General features: G+C 44.2%; 1 protein-coding gene across 2 annotated transcripts in view; it reads left to right on the forward strand.

The window, feature by feature from the left end:
• The window catches only part of LOC115585312 (metabotropic glutamate receptor 4), a 204,148-nt gene that overhangs the window by 47,876 nt on the left and 141,555 nt on the right, over positions 1 to 14,717 (forward strand). For both annotated transcript variants that reach the window (XM_030423609.1, XM_030423608.1), the window contains exon 2: positions 12,176 to 13,177. In XM_030423609.1, coding sequence (XP_030279469.1) covers positions 12,644 to 13,177 — 534 coding nt within the window. In that variant the 5' untranslated portion in view covers positions 12,176 to 12,643. The remainder of the gene's footprint in view (positions 1 to 12,175; positions 13,178 to 14,717) is intronic.

Consider the following 14,717-nt stretch of genomic DNA (forward strand, 5'->3'; position numbering starts at 1 on the left):
CCTGTCTGACTTTTGGACATGGTTTACATAACCACTACTATTTTAGCGCGACCATGTTTCCCTAAGATTTACATTTGTAGACCACTGAATGGTTTAATAACACAGCCTCAAACCTAAACAATTGCTTGCCAATGACTCCTTAAATTACATATATGACCGTTGCCACAATGACATGGAAAGTACGATATATTATCATTGGAGAGTACCTGCTGCTACCTAATTTCCCTTCCGAGATTAACAAGGTCATCTATCTATCTATCTATCTATCTATCTATCTATCTATCTATCTATCTATCTATCTATCTATCTATCTATCTATCTATCTATCTAGTATGTTAAAAGAACTCATTGCTGACTTCTGGTTTCACACCAAACCTTTGTTGTCTCATGGTTAACGTTGTAAAACGTTGGATGCTTGGTTGGGTTTAGGCACGCAGATGGTACTGCGTTAGGTTTAGGAAAAGATTGTGATATGGATTAAAATAAATAAGCTATTTTGGTAACGCTAAACATACGCTATGTGTATGATGTAGTCTTAGTACATTACTTAAGCTAAAAGAGCTCAGTGATGACTTTTGGTTTTGTGCAGGACCTGGAAAGCGGTCTCAGCAGTCAAAGTCCTGTGCTTGCGGGTTCTGACCACCAGTCCCATCCTCCTTCTTGTGTGGACTCTGTTGCTCTAATGATACTTCACCAAACTACATCCTTTGCTTAACTCATAATTATTTTTGCCGCTAGAGGTTGCCGCCTAACAATAACTACAATCACGGCTTCTTGTCAAGAAGACTTACAGGCTCAAACTGATACCAGATTCTCTATCCTGCTTGTGGTCAGGTTAGCTACAAAACCACTAGGTTAAGGTTAGGGAGAGATCATTGCAAGTGTGACATTTTAAGAAAAATGTTTCTTCACGTTCTTGCCCAGAGTCAGAGAAGACGGTTGATACCACTTTCATCTCTTTTCCTTTAATATGAAGCTACACCCGGCTAACAGGGTGAAGCAGCCAGCCTGGCTCTGTCCAAAGGTTACAAAATAACCTTTGGACAGAGCTTACTATGGTTACTAAACTTCAGCTCTGATCTTTCTATTGCTCTTTCTCAGCCTCCATTTGCTCCAGTCCAGATGCCCAGTGCAGCCATGTTTTTAATGATTGTCACAGAGCAGCTCAACAACTTAATCTCTGATGTTACTGCCCCCAAAAGAGGCGATTAGTTTTGCAGCAATGGTTACATCCCCCCAAAAAGAGCTTACAACAAACCAAGTGCAGTTTTCCAGAACATGCAGGATCAATCAAAAGAAATCAATAAAATCACCATACGCCCATGGATACAACAGGGCAGGATCCCAGGGATTTAAATTCCTTCAGCTGAGCTCTTACACAGCGGACGGATGAAACAAGCGTCAGTGCTTTGCTTTGTGCATTGGGAGAGAAGCGTGTTATTAAGGCTCTGCTGCTGTGACCTCCTGACACTCATTCAAATCTCTCCGGGTTCGCTCCATTTGGCCTCGCCAACATGCCACATGCTGTGTTGTGACAAGGGTGGGAAAAAATCCACTGCTGTACAAATGGCAGGTATAACAACTGAAGCCCTATAGACTGACAAACCAATTAGTTCACGTGGTTAAAGCTGTGGGAACACTTCTCAGAGGAAACAAGTTTATCTGATCATTCATCCAAACAAGAGCATTTAAATAACCAAACCATTATTAGGAATTTAAAGAAAAATGAACTTGTTTATCACTGAATTAGGAGAGATTTATTAGAGGCTGTTCCTTAACAACACTGCAGTAATGATAGTTCCACACACAATACAAGTGCGTCATTAGTTAAAGACACACATTCAAGCAGGTAATAGATATGCAAATCTCTGTGCTGCTCGTCAGCCATTCATGTACAGTCCCCATTGTACCACGTCATCTGACTTCCTCCTTTGCTACCGTCAAAACTACTTTGACCACTAGAGGTCACTGCTGGACAATAAATGTAAATTTGGGTTATGCACATACAACCTATACAGCTGTTTTTCTGGTGAATACGGGCTGGGTAAACAACATAACTTTCTGTAAGGCCAACATATTAAAATGTTGTAGCACAGTCTAAAAAACTCAAGGAAACCGCGACCAATGTCATTCTGTATTTTGGGCAACTCGTAAATGTTGGCCGAGATAATCATTTTGAATTTGTCAACCCTGTGAAATGCGTTTGCCAGTCTCCAGTGTTTGCCATTGTTTCAGACCCTCACATATGGCCGGTGCCGTTTCTCGAGCCAAATGTAAATGGTGTGGAAACTGACTCATTTGGCACAAACCAGCATTGTGCTGGTCGGAGTTTAGAGCTCACCCTATGATAGGTGGAGATGTATGATTATCTCCACCAACGACGGTGCCAGTGAAAATGAGGTCCAGGTGTTCAACAGTGGAATCGTGGCAGGGATGCAGGAAGGCACAGATGCAAAGCGGATGTGTCACCCTGAACTGATTGAACTCAGTTTTCCGTGCTTTTACCGGGTCTTGAATCTTCGGTCGAGAGGAAAAAGTAGATATAACAAGTGAGTTCTAGCAGCGGAAATTGCAAACAGACTGCCTCTCGCCCTGATTCCCCTGTTGAACATTTGGACCTAATTTTAAACTGGGACTTGGGGCTGGTGGAGTCAATCGTACATCATTGTCTGCTGTTTAGGAGTTCTCAGTGAAGATGTGGGAGCTTCTAATCTTTCTTTATCTCCTCAAATATAATGTTGCCTTTGAGCCCTTCAGGAACAGTCAGCTCCCCTCGGCTTCCCACATCTGTTTGTGAAGGAACGCAGAAGAGAAGTGAATGGTGGTGTTCTCATGATAAAAATTCCACTTTATCCATTCAAGCATGCCTCAACACTGAAACCCTCTTTGACAGGGTGGCAGCAACCGGAGGGATGCAGTATTCATAGCTTCTGTCTCCAGGAGCGCAGATAAACCTGGGCTATACTTAGAAGCTCAATGTGTTTTTCGAAATATGTGATTCCTCACAAATACGTCTTTGCCCCCCTATTGTCACCACTGCGGGAGGTGCATTTGGAGCTTTCACTTTCGGTGACAAAACTATCTCCCCTGCACACTCCGGAATGTGCTAAGCGCTGTTAGCCAGCTATTACGTGACTATTAGGGTGCTGCTCTTGGGGAGAGATTTATTGGATTTAGAGAGTGCTTTACATGGCAGCTGCCACAGTCGTCCTTCATTTGATTGCCACGCAGCAGACACGAGAAGTGTTTCATTTCTCGTGATCAAGGTGGGAAGAAATCTGCCTGTCAGCTTTGCCTTTGGCTTTGTTGTTTCTTAAGACCTATATCGATCAACTTTTCCACTGTGTGTAGGAACTCCTTTGGCTTCAATGTACTCAAACGACTCAAGTGCCATCTAAGACTGATTGTGTACCTCTCAAAGGATTTCTCAAAAGTCTGAAAGTCAGGCCTTACCAATGAATAAGAAATACAGTCCTCCCTCTCATTTTGACTACATGAGTCACTCCTGTCTTTCTGATCCTTCATCTCCCCATGCACGACATCAGTTTATTGATCCGCAGGACACAGCTGTCACAGCGTCGTCTGGCTCGACTATCAATCCCTTCGATCACCCGCATTCATTCTCACTTGGTTGGGAACCCTGGCAAATGAAACGCCACAGGTGGAGCAACTGTGAGAAACCGTCCCACATTCAGCGTCTACATTATTGTTGTGCTAATGCAGCTTAGACTGGTGAATCTATATCAGGGGTTTTTCTCTCTGACTCATGGTTCACCACGAAGCAATCAAGCGACAGTAACCAGCTACGTTGAAATGAACACAACATAGCGCAATGAAGGAATAGATTTTATTGGCTGGTAGCGATTTGAGCATAGTTTTAAAATCAAGCGTCGCACCGTCCGCTCATTAAGGCTGTCCCATTTGTCCCATTTAGGACGTGAGGGCAACACTTACGAACCACTGGCTCCTGTAAAACTGTGGTGCGACATGACAAATTAGTTCAAGCAAAGTGGGACACACACACAGAGCTCCATCCATCGTGCCTCTCGCTCATTGTTTCACCGCCTCTCACGCACAAGTTTCTTATCTTCCTTCCTGTCCCTCAAAAAGAAAATTTCCTCTTGAATTAGAGATAAAGGAAACCCCCGCGACAGAGTCACGTGTTCTCTCCACCCCAACGATTCTTCTTACCAGTGATTGTGCATATGTTGGCAGATCCTTGAAGGATTTTTTCCCATGAATAATTCACATTGTACATACATGCAGTGGGGGAGACAACATGGCTTAAAAACGGCATATAGTGGGAAAAATACGTCATGTAGCTGTATAAAGAGGCATCTAACTGCTTCAACAATGAACCCGACTAACGTTGCAAAGGATTCATTCCTATCATCCAGATCTATAGAGGCAATAAATGGATTGCAGCTGAGACCAAGATATTTGTTCAAGCAGTGTATAGTATAGCAGTGTGTTTGTTCACATACCAGATAATACGTTGTTTTGTTTTCTGTCTGCGAGCAGCACGTATTGATGAATTTGTTCATTAAAAATAGGAAATCCAAATCACATTTTTTGAATTTCCAATAAGAGAGACGCCATATGAATAGAAATGTGCGGTGTAAACACCACAGACAAAAAGGCTCGTGAATCTTTAATACCATTATTCTGCCTCCGTGACCTCTTTAAAGAGTTGTTTTGCCCCTTCCTGCATTTTACTTGTTTGACGATCTGCACAGAGAAGTCTTGAATCATCTTCCCTGTTAGCCCGGAGCAGCAGCGCAGACTGTTTGTTAATGGAATCTGCATTTTGCATGAAAAAAAAGTGTTAATGAGTGAATATGAATCGGCCTTAATATCTCCGGCTCTAGTGGAGCAAGGTAATGGACAGTGTCCTGGAGAGGGGAGAGAGGGTAATGGAGAAAAAGGGGGGAACTGGCTTTGAGGTGAGTGTGCGACGTCTGCTGTGGAGATGAGATGAATGCAGATAGCCTCGTATATAGAGTCACAATGCATGTAATGAAGCATCTTGCTCGCTCCCCTCAGCCTCCCATTTCTTTCAAGTACTTTCTGAGTCCTCGCACCTTTGTGCCCTTGTTTTTGTCCTCGCTACCTTGAATGTGACTCATCACGCGGGGAACGTTTCACACAAAATCATTTGTGACACCGACTCAGAACAGGATGCACCCACGGTGATTTGTATAACGCTCGCAACAAAGGTCTGCGCTCTTTCTCTGGAAAAATGGATCATCTTAGATTATCCAATGTTGTCCGGGACAACAGCTTTCAAACCCTGTAATACTGTGCCCTGACTGTATGTGAGCGAACGTCAGCGACAAAATCAGCTTTATGTCATTGTGTCTTAACTGGCCGCGAGTGACGCAGCACGACGTGGCAGTTTAGAGCCGGACAACCCTGTTAGTATTTCCATTTTTTTAAAATTCGCGTTGAAAGCGTGACATGGACAAAGAATGGCAGATTAATGACACTGAAATGAAGAGTTATATATATACAATTCTACAAGTCTGCTTTTACTACAAAAACCTAAATAAGCTGGCCGGAGGGAGATTGCCAGGGAGATGAAAGTTTCTGGTAAGAAGACACCATCTATACCTGTTGTTGGCAGAAGAGAGACATCTACATATCACAGCATGAATATACATGTATATAACAGTCTATATTCTACAAACGGCCTGTTTTTTGTCCAACTTCCCTTCCTTCGTAGAAAATCCAAATCTCTTCCGAACTGTACATTTTAGATTTAGCAGTGCATTGTAAATTTCGTTGGCGTTGTCGGGCATGTTGCTTTTGTTTCCCTGGCAACGCTATGCCCACATTTCAGTGCCTCATCTCGCAAGAGTCTCCATCTGACCTTTGAATTTGGCATAAGTTTGACCATAACGTAAAAAGACATTGACATAAAATAAACAAAAAAAACCCCCGAAGCATTATGGGAATATAGAGGAGGATTATCTCTCACATCAAAGAAAGACGAAGACCAAAAATAGAATGTGCAAAGAAAAGAAACGTGAACATCAACGTTTTTCATGCTGCATTATCAATATGTATTTGTTGTTCGTAGGGATGGGGTCCTGATATTTACACACTATAGACTCGAGTAGTCGAGTAGAATTCCTGCAACTTTCGTTTTGAAAAAATTTACATTGTATATAAAAATGTATATTTCCATAGTTTTTTTCCCATGTTTTTTACCGGCTCCATGAAATAACATGATGTCCGGTGGTGTCACGTTAGTACAGGCCTTGGTAGAGTCACACTGATATTGCGAGGCTCTGGAACACACATGGACAGTATGCTGCAGAACATACGAACAGAAGATCCTCCAATAATCACCGAATTCTTTCTTTCTAATACACTTTTGTTTGAAATGCTCGTCCCCAGTTGTAAGCTGAGATAAAACCAAAACCCCCCACTGCCACCATCACACTGACACATTATTTATAATCACTCTCAATGTAATTCTTTATCGAAATTTGCAGTAAATCCCATAAATGTGGATTACACATATAGATATTGTTATAAGACATTCCCTCACATGCTGCACGTTGTGTTACAGCCTCTCCTCCTACAACGTGCTGAGGAGTAAATAAAATGCATTCTTCTCAAATTCCATAGCCGGTGAGTCACTGCTTTTACAGGATCTGTCACTACTCTCCTTGGCAATGAGGACAGGCTTTTTTCTCCCGCTGCCTTTATTGTCCAAAAACAATAGTCACAGTCGTGAGTTTGACGCCAATAATTATTAAGCCCCCGTTTCCTTTTGAAGATCAGCAGAAAGCTGACACAGAAGCTGTCTATGTCAGGGAGAAATGATACAGAGGCGACTGAACATCACAATTCTCTCCCTCTGATGGATTGCTGGACTTTTGAAACGAGACAATGTTGAAATGACAGGCAGCGCAATGAGTCACTGCCGCAACAATTTCCACTCTCCTCAGCCCTTGGTTTTTCCTCATATGCATATGCATCCTGCAGTACGATGCCTGACTGCTCACAATTGAAAGTCACATCGCGGTTGAAAATGCTATGTGATAGAAATATACACGCAGCAAACCTGAAACCACGAAGAACATTATTGTAATTTAGCAGGCCGTCAGACGGACGTGCTCGGCGGTGTAGCACTCCATTCTGAGGACTTTATCTCGAGTCTCCGCCGTAATCATATTGGTCTTCTGGGCCTAAGTATCCCCTCCGCTGAAGCATGACGGCCAAAAAAGCAGTTCCCTGTCGAATTAGGACATCACTGTCAGACGGTCCCAGCTACACCCTGACAGACCTATTAGCAGGACGCATGTCATTGTGAGGCTTTGCAGGGATGACAGGATGCAAAATCGAGGGGGTGTGTCTCGCTGCGTTTACTAGCTGCTGTTTGGAGTTTAGAGAAAATGAATAAAACATGGGAAAATATGACACCATCAAATAATAATACAGTGTAGTAGTAGCACTTGTGGTCCCAGTATTTTCTGCACAAATGATTTTGTTGCAATCCCAATACGCCCGTTGCACCTCCTGCTAAGGGTAGATGGGTGGGCCAAAGTTTTAAGGCTACATGGTTTTTTAGAGGCGGAGTTCAAACTGAGGGTTACTCGGTAAGTACTCTCCATCGTTTCAGTGTAATAAGGTGTTTTCTTCTTAAAACAAGCATGTAAGAATTATCAATAGTTTGCTGATGTCTCTGTAGCTAACTACGTAGCTGGCTAACAATAGATTGTTATCGCAGCAGTAATGGCCAGCTAATGAAGCTGTATTCTTTCGCATTTAATGACTTGATTGAGAGCGCGAAGCTGCGAACTCACAAGAGAAATCAACACAGCTGGAGACGGCATACTGGAAATGTCAGGTGGCATCTGTTTTATGCAAACCTCACGACTACCGACGATGTTTGAGGGTCAGAATTCTAAGATGGGATTGAGTTTCCTCGGTTTGCGTGACACACTGCGAGATCAACGTGGATGCGGATAACAGCTGCAGCGTCTGTCATTTTTGGGGGGGCTTTTCTAGTATTCATCCAATTTCTTGTGTAGGAGGAGGCCCTGTGACGAGTTTTCAAGACTTGAAGGGAAAGTATGCCTTCAAAAAACAAAGATATTTTCAGATACATGCAGCTCAGAGACTACTTTATGGAGGAGATGAGGTCAGAACCAGACGGAACTTCAGCAATAAGATTGGCACGATTGTTGATGCATCCAAACAGGCGAGGCCTTTGGGGTCATGACTGTGTCCTTCCAAACTTTGGGAGGAAGCAGAAGGGATCCAACGCTCAAGAGAGGGAGAAAATGTGCTATAAACTGCTGTTTATAAACCTTTACAATAGCTGCAGAATGATTAACTACAGATTAATTAACTCTAAATGTGTAATTTATTCTGGCTACTATATAAAGGTACTTGACACCCACTAAATCAATGCCTGAATAATGTTTTCAGTATCTGTTTTTCTTTATTTTTCCTTTTTACTTATAATTGATGATGATGCTGGTGTGCAATTATGTTTATATCTTTGTAAAAAAACATGATAAACACATAACAGGGAAGAAGAATAGGAAACTCTGTATATGCCTGTATGTATACTGTTGTTGCCTGGGTAAACACCCGGCATAATAATGACCTTGATGCCGCATAAACAATGGCTAAAATGTTTCTCAGTTGCTTATTATTGGCCGAGCTGCTTCAGAAGCAGTCTGGCTTGGTGGGAGTTTGCTTGTCATTCTGCCTCTCGGCGGCGGTGGCTGGCGAGGAGCCGGTGGCTGATTCAAAATTTAGAAATTGCTGTCTGCAATCTTTGATCGTTTGGCAGAAAAAAAAATACTTCTACTCTTCTGAACTGTTTCAGAGGGAGTTTTTTTATGTGTCCCCTAATTTTAGCATTTTATCTTCTCCCGGCTCTGCGTTGAATCCCCGAGAGGCACTCTCTAGTGGGCATTAAACTTTGCCATGCTTGTTACAAATGTAAGTAAATTGCACTCAATTAAAACGTCAGAACGGAGCATGTGTCGTGCTGCTGAAGTGCAGACTTAAAGAAGAAAAAAAAACAAACTCCAAAGACATTCAACTAATCGCCCTGGAAACAATTAGTAAGATGGATAGATAAAGACTCTAATCGTGAAGTGCTCTTTGTCCTCATTTGCCGGTAGCCGTAAAATATGATCCTTTACTTGATTTATCATTGACTTTTTTTAATTGGCTGAAAATGGCTGCTTACTTATGTTACCTTCAAGTGCGACACACTTGGACCAGCCATCGCCATTTGAGTGACACGTCGCTCCCTCAACTTCCCCCTCCACCCTCGGGCCTAACAACTTTTCTGTAGGGTGACCAGATGTCCCTCTTTATGTGGGACTGCACGACATTTTTTATCTGCCTCTCTGGCTCTTATCCACGGGCTGTAGAGAAAGCAGGGAAGGCTGTCGGCACAGAGAGGCTTGATTTCAAACAAACAGCAGACGGGTTAAACTGTCCTTGTTTTTGCTCTCTATGTGACCCCCAACAGGAAGGATTTAGGCTAAATAATATGGAAACTACCACAAAAGGACAAGCAGGTACAATAAGGACTCATAGCAGCAGCTTAAATAACTTGCACTTGCCACAGTGTGCAGCACTTCTAATCCTACAGGTCAGCAGACTGTGGCAGACAGGGACTGTGGCTAGCAATGGTCATGTTTCCAACTGGGAGGAAAAATAAATGTCATGTGCTCTTGAAAAAAAAGCAGAATGCAACTGAATCAACAAGGGGGTACAATGTGTTTCAAGCGAAGGAGCAGAATAAAATTCCTTATTTTTAAGTTAATTAGACATCATATTAAAATTCCTCTCAGCCTATGCAATGTGTCCCACATTGTCCCATGAAAACACACTTTTTGTCCCACATTTGGTTTTGTAAGGATCTGGTCACCCTACTTTTCTAGCAGAAAAAAACAACATTGTGTAATTCTCTTTATGTTGGAAGGAACAACCTCTGGCTCTGTCAGTCACCGCTGTGGGAGCAGCGGGAGACCGTCTGTGGTCGAGTGCAAAGGAAGCCGGAGTTCCTCCTCCTGACAGTGAGGGGAGACGGTTACTCTGTGGATTCTGCAATCTCCCCCAGCTCCCTCTCTCTGCAGACAGCTGATGTTTATCTGCGCTGCCCATATGGGCCTCGTGACTAAACATCTGGTAAAGCTGCCAGTGTGCATGCGGTGTATCACAGAGTGATGACAGTGAAGGAGCGTTGCTGCCAACCCCTTTCCAAAAAGATCTCAAGAGGCCGGGAGGACTTCATCTTAGAGATGTCAAGGCTTATTCTTTTAAAAACCGACTCAATTACCAAAGTAATGTCCAGCACTCAAGACGGCCCGCTGTAATCACCCCGACTGTGGCTTGATTGGTTTGTGATCTCGACGAGGAAGGATAAGCAGATTTGAAATAAGATGCACATTCCTTTACTGCAGCGTTCCTGCTTAATTTTTTAGGCTGAGGTTATGAACTCATTGGAAATCATCAAACATCATTATTACCCCTGTCCGAGAAGAGAAATGCAATTGTCAAATCAGAAAGCTATATTCAGTGCCCCCCATGAGGCAAATCTTTTCAGAGTCGAGCACAGAATAGTCCGGAGAAAGATTATTTCCTTCCGCATGGTGCTTTTGTGAAAAAGTGTCTGTTTGCAGTGGCTGAAAAGCCGCTGTTGCTCCATCATCATTACTGGGGCATCCCTTTGAAATTCCCTTTTCTACCTGTGAGTTTGTTTTAACTCTCTTACAAAAGACAAAGCGTGAGCAGTCACCCTCTCCTCTTCAAGGCTTTCCCCTAGAACGAGGCGTTTTGAAGCGACTGGTAGGCCTTCATCCATTATGGATGCTGTGTTTTAGGGGGATGATCCGTGCTGGATGATATAAATATCTCCTTTTGGTTCCCAGCAGGGTGGGAGAAAAGCAGCACAAGACAGGCCACTGTGTAGTGTAAGAGCAGGGCATCTTTATTATTTGATTTGATATCCAAAGTAGAAGAAGGCACGGATGCACATGTGAGTAGCAGACAGCAGAGCGTTCTTTAATTCATGGGAAATCTCTTGACACCTCCGCTCCGACGAGATCGTTCTACAAATATGTGCTCGACATTAAAAGAGCCATTATTGTGGGGCCATTATGTTAAAATAATTGTGAGACACAAATGCTCCGCAGCGATGACGTCGACAGCTGCTGCGATGAGGCGCAACTTTGTGATCCTGAATGGGATTTTGCCCTCGTGTCCTCTGTTACGGGCCGCGCCACGGCGGGAGGTTGTATGTTAGCATACAAAAGCAGCATGAAGTGAAGCCTGACAGATATGTGTGTTATGGTCAATTGAAAGAGAGGGAGAGAGAGAGAGAGAGAGAGAGAGAGAGAGAGAGAGAGAGAGAGAGAGAGGAAGGCAGAGCTGCAGGCGTCTCCCACTGTGTCCAGATCGACCGTTCTATTAGTCCTGCACTGTGGAGGACATGCACACAGAGGGTACCAAACGCCAATGTTGATACAAGGGGTAGGTCAGCCAACGAGGGAGGAGTGTCTGTGACACGAGGAATGACGTTTCTTTGATTATCGGAACCCCTTTGCCCTTAATTTTCGTGTCATATTTCGTAACCTTTCGGTGAAACGCTGGAGAGGTTGCACACGAGCAGAGCAGTGTGCGGTTATGAAGTCCGTGGAACGCTGCCAAGCAGCAGCGAATCAGTTATGCTCAAGGCGCATAGAAATAATTCATTGCATTGCTCTGAAAGCAGTTGAGGCATGGGTGCAACACAGAACAGATTTCCTGTGCTAGGAGCCGGGTCCAGGTATTATTTTTCTGCTTAAATTTTCGCGTTCCTGCAGCTAGTTCGGGAACTCTGACCGTCCAGTGAATGCGAGTGTGCCGAGCAGTTTTGAATACGATGTCAATTAAAATACGGAGAGTACGACAGCAGCAGCTTGTCTCCCGTGTGGACTTCAAGTAGAGCTCTGTGGGAGATTCAGCAATAAAAAGACAAAACCTCAGCGGGCGAACACAACCTGCATAAACACAATGAGACATCTATTGTTGATCAGATCAATGGAATTCCATTTCATCGTTCACATCCTTTTTTTCTGTAGAAAATGCATAAAAAGAGTTGCTCGCTCTGTTGTTTTTCCTCAGCATCTTAACACTTGCCCTCTCTGTTCCGCAGGAGCCTGCTGGAGAACCCGGTGGGTCCACTTGTGACTTCCTGCCTGCTTCAAGAACCAACGGGAAGGAGAGCCGAACGCACCCGAGTGGTTCCGTAGAGGCAGGGAAGAGAGTCGAAACTTCAAACCTTTGTTCCTGCCTTGAGAGAGCGCTCTCCGCGGACTCCCGTCTCACTGTTTAGTTGCTGCATGTAGCCACCACTCTCAGGTGCAGGAAGAGAAGGGGAACACAAAGCGGAAAGAAGAAAGAGCGCGAGATAAAGAGAGCAGGGCTGCATAATTAGTATTAACCAGTTTGCGAGCGAGCTAGAAACCATGAGAAGAGGCTTCTGAAGACGGCCGTGCTCTGAAGAAACACCGCGGCTTACCTCCAGGACATTTGTATGTGTGTGTGTGGGTATATGTGTGCACACCCCTTTCATTTTCAAAGGACCTGAATTTGTGTTTGGATGCGGATTTAGCCTTTCATTATGACTCTTCGAGGAGGCTTTGAGAGAGCCTGGACTGGCTGCCACAGAAGTGTCTGCTGCCGGGCGTTGCTGCTGACTTGCTATTTCTTGACCGCCCTGGCAGCCAAGCCCAAAATGCCGGGCCACACGCACCTCAATTCAATACGCATTGATGGGGACATATCTCTGGGCGGGCTGTTCCCGGTGCACGCGAGGGGGAACGACGGCAAAGCCTGCGGAGAGCTGAAGAAGGAGAAGGGGATCCACAGGCTGGAGGCCATGTTATTTGCCCTGGATCGTATCAATAATGACAACGAGCTGCTGCCTAATATCACCCTCGGGGCCCGTATCCTGGACACCTGCTCCCGGGACACCCATGCTCTGGAACAGTCGCTGACATTTGTCCAGGCACTGATTGAGAAAGACTCAACCGATGTCAAGTGTCTCAGCGGTGGGCCGCCCATCATCACTAAGCCAGAGAGAGTGGTGGGAGTGATTGGTGCGTCTGCCAGCTCCGTGTCAATCATGGTAGCCAACATATTGCGTCTCTTCAAGGTCAGTTTCTCTCACAGCATCCTTTCTTTACACTTTCTTCACCAATGGTTGCACAGCACGGATGCATTATATAATTCCCTACAGCGCAATGCCTGCAACGTTTTTTTTTCTTTCTACAGCTCAGACTTTCAGTTCACGGTGTCATTATCGCCATACTGTCAGCAGAGTTCCCGTTAACGGAATAAGACGGACGCAAAAACACATAATCAACACACATAAGTTTCTGATGACATTTCCCGATCGGTGTGTTTTTATGGCCTTGACCTTTTTTATTTTCCTCAGAAGCTATCAAATCATATTCAGACTTCTTCTTTCTCCCCCACCACTGTCCAGAAAACTATGCGCTGATCATTACACCATAATTCTCCTCACTAATGACACTAATTTGCCAAGAGTCCTCAGTGTTGCCTTCTTCTCATTAATTCGAGGAAGCCATGCATGGCACCACGAGCTCGTCGCGCTGCTGTTGAATATAGTCCACAAAATGAGCCCCTGTGTTGTGTTTGGCTCACCAGATGCAAATATAATGTGCAAATGAGAGCAGATCATAAACAATATATGACAGGGCTTATGTGATACCTGCTCAGAGCTGTCGATGAGAACTACAGGCCACGACTAAACTAATGAGGATAAGAACTGTGTCAAAGCCGCTTGTCTTTTCAAAATAACATCCCAACACTCAAGCTAGACAAGCTGCGGCACTAAGACAGCGGTTACTTATTGTAACCCCATGTTCTAGGAACACAGGTTAGTATGGGATTTTTAGGCTTATTATACCTCATCTAACATATATGAAAACATTTACAAACATGAAGTATATGCGTCAAATGACAGCGAACACTGGAAGAGCTCCCATTTGAGTTCCAATTTTAGAAATACAATTTGTAGCCATCGCTGTATTCAAGCAGACTCTAGCCTGTTTAATGTGAAGATTTCCGTCACTCCTACATCCTCAGAGATTTTTTGGAAATGCAAGGGTGGCGTCTGTTCAGCCATCACAAGCCCTCGTCCTCTACATCCACAAGTGCAGACCTGTCACGCAACTTCCACCATCAGGGGTATTATTATCATCCTCTGAGCGGAAAGGACATTGGTGACATATCTCACACAGGAACTGTCTCATTGCTCAGCACCGCAGAGGCAAGCGGTGGCCTGCCTTCAAAGATAGGTTGGCCAGTACACAGCCCCAGCACTCCGTGTCACATGCCAACATCCTCTCAGCCTGCACAGGATTTTTGTTTTATATATAAATCTGTGGGTGATGTTTCCACAGCAGGCTGTCGACAACAACCTGTCCACAATCAGACTTTTGTACAAAAGCAGCAGCACTGCAGTCCTGACACCATCATGTTAACACTGAGCACAGATGGGAAGAGATACATGCACACATCTCCAAAAAAGTAAGAAATAAACTTGCAGCGGTCCACACCTCACGACACTGCTGAGCATTTACCCAGAACCGCCCGAAACCTTGAAATGACTGCTAGACCTTATTCTAGCGCATATCTCTCCACCCCCGAATGTTCCACCAGACAACTCT

Source organism: Sparus aurata, chromosome 7 (genome assembly GCF_900880675.1).
Source record: "Sparus aurata chromosome 7, fSpaAur1.1, whole genome shotgun sequence".
Lineage (NCBI taxonomy): Eukaryota > Metazoa > Chordata > Actinopteri > Spariformes > Sparidae > Sparus > Sparus aurata.